Below are 12,015 nucleotides of genomic sequence, written 5' to 3' on the forward strand. Positions count from 1 at the left end.
AAAAAATTTGAAAACCTTGTAGGTTTGGCTCTGCTTCGGGAGAGGCATACGTTGAGGTTGATAAGACATGCCAAAGTAGCAATTCTAAAAAATAGACATAGATGAGGTTGAAATTATACTACACATACAGAGAGACATATTTATGTAATGCATGACAAATGTTAATCGTTGAGTAATTTAGCTAAGATACTTTGGTGTTTTCCAATATTTTCTAGTTTTTTGTTATCGTGCATGCGGTTCTTAATTTTTGTTCATTACTCACTAGGATAAAAATGTAATACCTAGTGCTCAAGGCTCCATGCCAGTTGAGGGTCTGGGATGACATGATTGATGCAACCTTATCTCCAAGCATGGAGAGATTACTCACTAGGATGCAAGAAAAAAAATAGATCTCTTGGTGTTCAAAAGGTGAGCAAGAATGATATTTTGAAACATTCATAAATATTAATGAGTCATAATAGTAAAACTACCTCCATCTTTTTTTTTTGAATGATATTATGCTTCCTCCTCTTGTTCAATTAATTTTCATAATTCACTTTTTCCATTTCAAAATCTGTGCCATATTTTAATAACTTGCATGAAAACCTTTATCTATATCTTGATGAGAAATGGAATTTTTATTTTTTAGGTGGTAAAATAAAATTTATTAAAATAAGAAGAATTGCAGCCATGAGAAGACAAGATATTCACAACCCTAGGGGCAGATCTAACAATAACTAACTAAGATGTCCTCTTTTCAAACCCTTCCCAACATAATTAATGGAACACTGCAACGTAGCTATTTCCATCTGCCCTTTCTTCGCCTTACCCATACCACTACACAAGGACCTCTTTGCCTAGCACAGACAGATCAGAGAGCCACAAGTATCCAGCAATTGTGCTTCTAAGACCTTCCCATTCTTCTCCTCCACAATAAAAATTGAGGTGAGTGAAATACCATTCCTAATCTGCTGATTCGTCAGCTTCTCCTTGCTCATCTAAAAGTAGGCCTCCAGCACAACAAAAGCATGTAACTTGCTATCATAATTTAGATGAATCATGCAATTTCTTGCCATTTTTCTCTCTTTAATATGATTAACCTCATTAGCCTTCTTATCTGAGTCTACTTCAATCTTGTTCCATTTACTTTGTGTAATGACTTTGTGTCAATGGCCTGAGTTGGTCAGGGTATGCTGTTCATTATTATTTACATGATATATATTATAAATCAAGGGAGACCTATTGCCATGTTAGAATTTCCAATATACTAAATTCTTTCACATGGTGTCAGAGCATGGTCATGAGACCCAAAACCTTGGAGAACCACCATCACTGCTAAATCAAACCCTAAATCCCTCAGACCTATGCTAGTCTATCACACTAGGAAGGCTGTTCAGACTTCTGTGGAGCTGAACGAACTCGAGCAGTTGCCACAAAGTTGTTGGACAACACTGCCAGTTCAGAACCAAAAGATCCCTTTGATTTTTTTGGATAACCAACACAATACTTTCCATAGATAGTGAAAATCTGTAGGTCCATGAAATATTATTGCCGGTGGTGCCCCCACGTGCCCTCACTTGCTAATCACATGGTGACAGCTTCAACATCATGTGCCAGTGTGTGAGACTTCATAGAAGCCTGCTTTTTCACCACTTTGATTTCTCATGGCTTCAATCCTCATGTAGACAATCTTATCAAGCCAGTTGCTGTGGTTTCCTTCCTTTTTGTTTGTGCACTTGCATTCAATTGAGAGCGCTCTGTTAACGAGTGTCTGGCACCGTCTGAATCTGTTTGTTTGACACCATGTGCTGATGTGTGAGGCTTCATAGAAGCCTATTTTTCCTCCAATTTGATTTCTCATTGGCTCAAATCCTTGTGTGGACCATGATATCAATTTGGTTGCTATGGTTTGTTCCATCCTTTTCGATTGTGCACTGGCAGTCAATGGGGTGCACATTCTTAATGAGTGTTGGGTACCTTCAGAATCTATTTGTTTGTTTGTGATTCAGTCTGTTGGTATCATTGTTGGACTTGTTTGTTGTTGGTCTTGTTTGTATTTGTCGAGGTTGCATCCATGAATCCCAAAAATATGATTCGCTCATCATTGCCACGGATTATGACCTGGAAATTAAATGGAAACTATAATTATTTGTTGTGGCACTGGCAATACATTTTAAGGTCTCATAATAATGAAGCCATCATAGTGCACCTGTAACAATGACATTATGATTATTTCAATCCTTCTATCCAGATGATAGCACAAGGATATTGGCCGGTCTGTAAACTCAGGTTTTTTCCCAGTCCATGAGCAACGAGAGAAATGTGAGAACCCTTTAAGAAATGCACAACCTCTCCTTGTCTTTTGTGGGATAGAGCTATGTTATTTGCCTCTTTTTTGGCCCATCTCTTTGAGTTCTTTAGGGGTTTGCCACTGCTTGATCTTGTTAGGGATTGGCAGGCATTGTTTTCCCTGGTTGTTTCTTTTTGCTCTTTGTAGGACCTCTTGTTCTCCTCCTGTTGTACTTATTTGGTTTGCTGTTAGTATAATTTTTTCTTATTCAATTTTTTTTTCCTTTTCATGAGAGAGCACTTGCAATATTTTAGTGAAAAGTTCTCAACTAAATCTCGCAGTGTTTGTTGTATTTTAATTTTCAAATTTAATTGAGATATCAATGATACCATCCACTCTTGCATCTATGATTTTGCTTTAATGTGATTCCTTTTTCATAATTGGAATTTGGGAAACCCCTTATGGTTCTTACTAGTGCCTTTTGTCATGTTTGCGAAGCATGGGTTTGAATGGTTTATAGTTGTTTTTTAGATAAAAAAAGAAATTAATTAAGGTAGAGGGATCTACAAGAAGGGTAGAAGAAGGATGAGAAATATTTATGCAAAAAGAGAACAAATTAAGGCTAATTAAGCCAGCTAATCATGCTGGATATCTAAGAAAGCTATACTGCCAAAACACCTCATGAAAAAGATCCAGAAGTGGAAAAAGATAATCTTTCTTATATCAAATGAACAGATGAAGTGCGATCTTAGAAAATCTGGGCATTTGTCTCTTGGCACATTGTTCTATTTATCTATTATAAGCACATATTCTGTTACGAAAGCAGTGTTGTTCTATTATTATGTATTCATATATTTTCTTCACCCTGCTAGTTTTCATTTGATCTAGGACAAATTCGTACACTTATCTGAGACCAATATAGATCTGTTTTTTTATTTTTACTTTTATTTATTTGTGCATGTTATTCACTTCAATATATACATATATATATATATATATATATATATATACACACACACTCACACACACACACTCACACATACATATGTATATGTGTGTGTGTGTATATATCAGTTTTGTTTATTTTGTTGTATTTATTTGCTTAGTGCCAATCTGTTTGTTTAGGCAACAGCTATCGGGATATATTGCACTATAACAAGAAGCCATTTTATCTAAAGGGCCTGGAAGAAGACTCAAGTATAATGGATGCATACATTATCCATTCTGTATGTTCACCCCATAGCATCCATCAAACTTCTTTTGTTCATCTTTATCTGATATATTGGTATGTCATGTTCTTGTTGAGCTGGCTGAGTAATATAAAAGTGTTCTTGCAGCTGAATCATGTTTTTAAGACTAGGGACCTTGTGATTAAGAATGATGCGAAGCTTGCCAAGCAGCAAGATATTTCTAAGGGGGACATTCTTGCTGGTGAAGATTTTCTTGATCATGGGTTTACTCGCCCTAAGGTAGTGTGAGAGTTCCTTTCGCCATGTGCTTGTCATGTTAATTGGACTTAAAATGTCATGCAACCATTTCTTTTTCCATTTTTGTTGTATTTTGCCCTATACTGTGCAGAATGGCGGGGATTCACATAACTGAATCCATCTAGGAGGACTAAACACTTTGTTGTTGTTCTTATTGTTGCTGTTCTATATTGATGTTTCAATAGTTTTATTGAGGAGGCTTTAAGGATATGAATACATGATTATTCAAAATTTCAATTAATAATAATATTTTGAATTAAGATTTATCCCCAAAATGTTAAGCTTTGGAATTAAGAGCCAGCTTTCTTTGGCCATGGAGCAGTACATCAGTTTTCTAATTTTCTTTATGGATATTTTAATCATGGTAGGAAAGGTTTTAAATTTAAATTTTCACTACAATTTTGGGGCTTAAAAAAAAATGCCGAAGTTTCAGCTGAAATTCTAATTTTGGTTTGACCAAAGTGATGGGAACTAGTACTGAAACATGAAAACAATTTTCTTTTTGCCAATGATTTTTAGCATATTAGAGATCTTCAATTAATGTAAATGCAAATCATCTAAATGAAGGTGGTGCCCCTATGAGCTTGGGTACGACAAAATTTATGATATGGATCCAAGTGCAAATGAATGTGCGGGGTTTGTGTTACATGGCTAACAATGTCTGATATCTTTGATTTGGATCTTTATTAAATGTGATATGTGCCGTATGAGCTTGAGTACGACAGAAAATAGGCTGGGGTATACTGTGTCATTGCCCAGAGGTGACATGTCAATTTAGAGGCCCTGAATTCCATTGCATAGGAATTCATGGCCATTTACTACTATTTTTTAAACTATGAACTCATGGTATGACTGTTACTCATGCTGTTGCGCTGGTCATACTTTAGCTCGGGTTTCTACAATTATCTAATTTTGGGAAGCGGCCATAGGAATTTGTGACTCCTATTTGTGATTACTATGATGATATTTTGAAGATCTTTCTGTTTTAAAACTTCTAGAAGCATCAATCACCTGTGGTATTTTAATTTAAAATAAACAGCTTGTAATAATACATTGCTACTGTCTTTTTTTATTGATCCATTAGTGTGTGGTCCAGGTTCTGATCTTGTTGCCTTTTGCAAGTTTTGCACTTCGTGTTGTTAAGAGGCTAATACAACTGACACCTTCATCATACAAGGTATTCCTTGTGTCTTTATCTCCTATTGAACAAATTTTCAGTACATTATGGTTTCTTTGTCATTGTGTTTTTTTTGATAACATGTCTAATCATTACCTTGGGTGGGTTTTTAAATGTAATCTTGTTGGATATTTTGACTTGGAGATGAATCTTATAGTTTTCAGAGTTATGAAGATTTCATCTGATTTTTTGATGTTCTCTATTCCTAAGATTAAAAAAAAAAAGCTTACTTTCGTTGCATTTTGGGAGCTTTTGAAAACCTCCAATTTGACGCTTTTAAAAGAAGAAATGTAACTTTTTTTTTTTTTTTTTGGTTTTTAAAATTGAATTATTTTATACCATGTGCATCTTAACTTACTGCATTTGTTACAAAGTTATATGTTTAGATTATTCTTGTATATTTACCACAAATTGTCCACTTTTGTCATAATTCTGCCCAATTGCTTTTCTTGAAACTACTTTTTGTTTGTTTTTCTTCTTTATTGAACCCCTTCGCAGCCTCTTTTACATCCAGTTGGCCTATGTTATTCATCAGGTTGCTCTTAGTATTGTTGACATCTTCAAATGTTTACCAGTTCCACAATATCTGCTAATCCTTGAGATTTCTAATTCGTTGTTCTGACTCGGCTTCACCTTAATTGTCGCTGTTGTTTATTTCTTGTTCTGGTGGGGATAGCATTTCTCCTCTGCATATCTTTATGGAATTTTGAAAAATCCAAACATCTCAAAGATAGAGAGGTAGGAATTTATCAAATGCTTTGTATAATTCAGGAGTTTGTACCTAATCTTCACTAGTACAAAAATGGCTTTACCTTTCCTCATGTATTGGTCTCAAGATTCATTAAAAATAGTCTTATTTAAGAAATTTTGCACAATTTTTTGTCAAAATTGTTGAAGCTTGATATACATTGTTGGTCCCAAGGTTCATTCTTTGTTTCCTTCTTGCTAGTGTCTCCTTTATCAGTTTTTGAGCCTCTTAATTTTCGAGCAAATCTCTTGTTCTTTTTAAAAGAATTTTCCTAGTCTTCTAGTGAATAAGGTTATATCATCGTCTTCTAATTCATTGTCTTCTTCCTCATTAGAACTCTCTTTGGCAGCTTTTAGAGCTATTGACTTCTTTTGTTTGCTACCTTCGGTGTTTCTTTCATTTATTGCCATCTTATATGTGAGGAGCGATCCTATCAATTCATCTAGGGAAGTGTTCATCAGATTTCTGCCTTCTGTTAAGGCAGTGGCCTTAGGTACCCAAATCGGTGGAAGTAAGGATCTTTCGAATCATCTCATAAGTAGAGTAGTTTTTCCTTAATGCATAAGGGAATTTATTATGTGGGTGAACCTAGTATACATACTAGTGATAGACTCTTTAGGGTTCATCCTAAACGCCTCATACTCGCTGGTGAGCATGTCAATTCTACTATCCCTCACGTCAACCGTTCCTTCATAAGTAACTTTAAGCTTATCCCATATTTCTTTAGCTGATTTACATCCCATGATCTTATTGAATTCATTGGCATGTAGGCCACAATATAGTGCATTCATTGCACTTGAATTTATCTGCAGCATCTTCATATCATTGTCGGTCAATTCTTTTTCGTCTTTAGGTATTTCCTTGTTATCTATATTTTTAGTGGGAATGAGGTCACCATGTGTGACTACTTTCCAGACCTTCCAATCCATGGTCTGTAAAAATATTCTCATTCGCTGTTTCCAGAAGGTGTAATTAACACCGCAGAAGATGGGTGGTCTAGATGTAGATTGGCCTTCGCCAAATACACCTACATGTGCCATAGGGATCTTTATGTAGCTTCTAGTTTAAGATTTACGACAACCTAGGCTTTGATACCAATTGAGATTAAAGGTGTACTCCCAAGAGGGAGGGTGAACTCGGTTTTAAAAATTTTCTTTACAAAAACTTTAGTTAAATATTACTCCCTTTTAAATTAATTTGATACCATCACTCAATCACAAAAATTCTAATCAACCGCCTTACCAAACCAATCAACAATCCTATGTATGAATGTAAATATGATTTCACAATTCAAATTCAAATCTCGACACTTCAATAGATAAATAGTTTTCAAGGTCAGTTTTTCTTTCCAGTATTTATCAATGAAAATATCAATATAAAATTTCAGAAGATTGATTTTAAGTACCCTACAATTTTACTTCAATGGAATAATCAATTTCACAAGATTTACCTCAGCTATGGTATTTGGAAATTCAGTATTTAAATCTACTCTGAATTTTCAATCCAACAAATACAATCAATATGGTTCCTTGATTCAAATATAATCAAAATCAGTATTCCAGCAAATTTCCAATATCTAGCAAGTTCTCAACAATTAAATAAGCATACACACAATTTATATACTTGCAAGAATGTAAAAAGATTAATGGAAGAAGAGCTGAACGCCAGATTTTTTACAAGGGAAGCCAACGGCCTACGTCCTTGCCTCAAGCAACATGCTGTGAGGATTCCCTTTCCACTTCATTACCAGAAGTACCGTCTCTCTCCATTCAAGGTGGAGATCCTTCTCTAATGAGAACAACCCTCTCGCTAGGCAACGATTCAACAATCCTGAACTGTCAAAAATTGTGTTACCCTAATGTGTGAGAATAATACATATAAATAGTGCACAAGGGTTTCTTATTATTTTCCCCAAGTTTTCTCTAAGTTTGGAAGCGAAGAAATTATTTTTGGAAACTTTATCAGCGCTGTTTAAAAGTTAAAACATGAACTTCAGTTGACTAAGGCACGAGGGTTAGTCGCCCGAGCTTTTTAAAATCAGCGCATTTTGAAAGTCAGTGTTGAGTCAGTCGACTGGGCTTAAGGGGTTAGTCGCTTTCTCCTATTTTTTCTGTTTATTAACCGAGTTAGCAACACATCAATCGCCTGATGATAAATCATCAGTTGCCTGTCCTACTTGCTTCTTCTTGGTTTTTCAAGATTTTTGTGTCAAAACTTAACTTTGAACTTGGAAAACTTATAAGAGACTTTATGAAAATATTTTCCATGATTTAAAACAGGTCTCTATGTCAATGATATTTCCTAAGAGCTTCAAACATTAGTATTGAATTGGAAGTACTTACATGAGACTTTTACAAGATAAGACTATCTAAGATCTAAGTCTTCATGCTTTAGCTTCCATGCTATGTCCGAGTTTTAACCAATTCTGCAATATGCTTTCACTTCATCATAGCTCATGGCTTTAAGCACAAACTTCATTCAAGCTCTTCAAACACTCGACCTTGATCTTGTGAAGACATTTGAGCCCTGAAAATTTACTTAAACAAACATGTTAAGTATCCTTGATTTGTTATTATCAAAACAAGATTTAGCCTTGTTAGGCCAACAACCTTGTTAAAATCTGGCAAGACAAGAACTGGTGTAGTGGACATTGCGTGCTTAAGCTTGTGAAGGGCTTCTTTAGCTTCCTTACTCCATCTGAATGCATCCTCTACCTGTAGAGCAATTAGTGGAGTGCTAATCTTTCTATAATCCTTGATAAATTTACGGTAGTAACTAGTCAACCCCAAATATCCTTGCAGCATTTTGATTGTTTGTGGAATAGTTAGTCTATCATTGCTTGTATTTTAGAAGGATCAACTGAAACACCTTCTTGGGAAACAATATGCCCAAGGTATTCCGTATGCGGTTAAGCAAAGCTACATTTAGATTTTTTGAAAAATATATTATGCTTATGAAGAGTCGTGAGTATAGTTCGTAAATGACAAAGGATCTTCAAGATATGGGCTATATATCAACATATCATCAAAAAAATGAGAACAAACTTATGAGGTCAGAAAATGAGAACAAACTCGTAATGGCCATCGTGAATTCTAAATGTAGTCTTCTGAATGTAATCCTCATATACCTGAATCTGGTCTTAGCCTGATCTCAATTCAAGTTTGGTGAATTGTTTGGCACCTCCCAACTCATCTAAAAACTCATCCATAGTAGGAATAGGATATTTATCCTTCACGAAGTTCTTGTTCTCGATAACCAACACATGTGCGAAAAGCTATCCTTTTTCTTCTCCAATAAGATAGGAGAAGAATATGGACAGGCACTTGGTTGAATTATGCTAGCATTTAACATTTCTTTCATTATCTTTCTATTTTTGCTTTTTGAAAATAAGGATAGAGATAAGGACGTACGTTATTAGGGGCACTACCAACAACCAAGGGTGGCCATATTCATCTCTCCCTCACTCCCTCTCCCTCTCCACCATCTTCCCCCCCCCCCTCTCCAACGATACTATTCCTCTTCACCTATTGTATGTTCTCTACGATGTAGTTTGGTCTAGCGTATGATGAGCCGAGTGATTCAGTTTGAAGGAAAATGCTTCGATTTGTGTCTGGACAAGGGCGAGGGGAGTTCATCAAAGGGTTGTTGATTTTTGGTTAGACGAAGAGGGGTTTTCAGAGTTTTCGCAAAGGTATTACAAACTATTGGTTCTTTGATTAGGTGGACAAAGGTGGGAAAGTATTTGGAGTTAGGGGTGGGTTGGAATCGTATTAGGTCTTCTGTGTTCATTCCTGGTGGCGCAAAAGGTTGGGGATGGCGAAGCTTCACAAGTGTTTTCTGTGACTTGGTAAAGGAAATACGAAAATATGTGGGTGAAATAGTTGTAGAAGGCCAGCCACGTTTTATATTATGGAGGCAGGTCATGTTGGAAGGTAATATAGATGGAGGTGAGGGTGGCGATCGTCAAGCCATCTTTGGAGGTTGAGTTATGGCGATTGACAAGGAAGAGGTGCTATACGTGTGGCTATATGGTTTAGTTGAAAAAGGATGAGCTTCTGAAGTTAGTAGGAATTGTTATTGATAAGCCAGAAACCACAGCTGTTCGATTAGAAAAGAATGTTCTTATAGTCTAGCTACTTAGGGTTTTTGAAGGAGTGTGGAAGCTAGTAGAAGTGACTAGGGTTGTGCCTGGAAAGATGAGACAGAATATTGGTTCAGGAAGCTTTGTTTTCATCTTGGACTTGGGTCATGTGATTAAAAAAGAGGCAGTTTCTTTTTTAACTAAGTTAGGCCGACTTATTGAAGAAGCCCATTGTATTGATAAAGGCCATCCTTTGGAAACAAAGGAAGTTTCTTCTGAGGTTTGTCATTCTTAGATGGATAATTCATTTAAAAATTCCCATTGTCTGAATAATGTGAACTAGGCCCAAGAGGCTACTTAAATGTTCAAGGAATTGTTCAGTGCTTAATTAGCGCCCAAGAGGTTCCTTCCAATGGAATTTCAAAATACCAAGGATGTTTGGCAGGGATTTTTAGGGCTGATGGATAAAAAAGAAAGCACTTGCATAAAGCTATTACAGAAGGATCCTCTTAGCTTGAGCTGCAGTCACTTGAAGTTGGAGGTCAGGTTGAGGAAGATTTGAAGTTCCTTGCATTTTAAACCTGGAAAAATTCGGTGTAGGCAGACAAAGGGACATAATCGGTAGGCTGTCTTCTGAGTAGATTCTGGGTACAAATGATACCTTGCAATGTTCCGTTTCAAAGCATATTGGCCAAGAGGGATTGCTATATTCATCATAAATAAGCAAAATTATTGGAAGGGTTAAAGAGAAAGAGGCAATGAAGGAATGTCTTGTTCAAACAATTCTAAAACTTTGGTGGATGATAGTGTTTTAGAGCAAGAGGATGCTGCAATAAATGTTTATGATGTTGATGGTGTTTTGGGTAGGATATGTGATGCCTCAGACCTTAAGGCAAAGGGATTTAAGGGTCCTAAGGTTTGTACTCGTTGAAAGATTGTGTTGATGGGTGTAGATATGAAGAAATCATTCGAAGAAAAAAAGAGCACTTTGGTGAGATGGTGCCAAAGATTTTAAAGAGGAATTTAGAAGGAGGGTTAGTTATTATGGAAGACATAAATGCTAAGAAAAAGACATGCAATTCTTGTGATGGGGTTAGCAAAAGAAAGAAGGTATTGAAATTGAAGGATTTATTAGATAATGAAAGCGATGGTCAAAGTGAGTTAGATTGTGGCGAAGGTTTACTAATATATGAAATTAGGGAACAATATGGAGGGCATAGGGGACGTATCATATGTACACCCATCCCCTTTGGAAGGATTGGAGGGGGTCTCTTTATTTGAAAATGGTGATTTGGTTTATGAGATGCAGCACAAGGATGGTATTTTACCAACACCAATGGAGGAGATTTTAGGGAAAAATTTTGAAGTTCAAGATTTCATGGATAAATTGGATTTAAAGTTTTGTGATCTTAGGGGAAAGGAAGTGCGTCTTGATGGGTGTAAAAACAAAGGTAAAAAGGGTCAAAGGTAGTTAGCTAATTTGAAGAGTTTAGTGAACCAAGAAGGAAAAGAATTGAAGAGGAGGTTCCTTGTTTAGTTGTTATTTTTTTTTTTTATTTTCTTTCATTTTATTTTATTTATTGTTTTGGGATGGACTTATGTTCTCTTTCGATGCAACTTTTCTTTCTCTATCTAATATACCTTCTTTTATTAAAAAAAATTAGTGACACTACCTTGCAATAGAGGAATGCGGTGATCATGTGTTCGCTGAGGTAGAAGTCCTTGTGGCTCCATGAATAGGTCAGAAAGTTATGAAATAAGAGTTTTTAGCCCTTTAACCTAGCTAGATTGATGTTGTAACTCCTCTGGTGGTTGAAGTTGGACTAGGCAGCCATGTTACTATTTTTTTAGGAGCTTCTTCATACGATGACTTGAAATTGTAGTGACATTACCATTACATTTTTTTTTTAAGAATTACACTCTAGCCATTCATGGCGAACTTCATAGCCAGTTTATAAAAATTCCAAGCTATATCACCCGAAGTTCTTAACCATTCAATACTTGAAACCACTTCGTAGTCTTCTAGTGACTGGAAAAAGAAATCAACATACAACGGTACAACCTAGGATTTTGCATAGTAAGTTAAACTTTAGATACATGATTTGACATGTCAAGGGCCTTCCATTTGCAACCTTCGCGTCAAACTTTTCATAGTGCTCCACAAGATAGGCTAGCCTTTTGGCAATTTTAGTGTCCATGAAATTATTAGTCCTTCATGTATCAATTAAGATAGTAATAGGTTGGCATTTTAGG

General features: G+C 35.9%; 1 protein-coding gene across 1 annotated transcript in view; it reads left to right on the forward strand.

Annotated features, from left to right (window-relative positions):
* Positions 1 to 12,015, forward strand: part of LOC131163454 (protein NUCLEOLAR FACTOR 1-like) — a 65,689-nt gene that overhangs the window by 27,216 nt on the left and 26,458 nt on the right. Inside the window, exons 9-11 of the mRNA XM_058120043.1 lie at positions 3,395 to 3,495; positions 3,607 to 3,738; positions 4,853 to 4,933. Coding sequence (XP_057976026.1) covers positions 3,395 to 3,495; positions 3,607 to 3,738; positions 4,853 to 4,933 — 314 coding nt within the window. The remainder of the gene's footprint in view (positions 1 to 3,394; positions 3,496 to 3,606; positions 3,739 to 4,852; positions 4,934 to 12,015) is intronic.

This window comes from Malania oleifera, chromosome 9 (assembly GCF_029873635.1).
Source record: "Malania oleifera isolate guangnan ecotype guangnan chromosome 9, ASM2987363v1, whole genome shotgun sequence".
NCBI lineage: Eukaryota > Viridiplantae > Streptophyta > Magnoliopsida > Santalales > Ximeniaceae > Malania > Malania oleifera.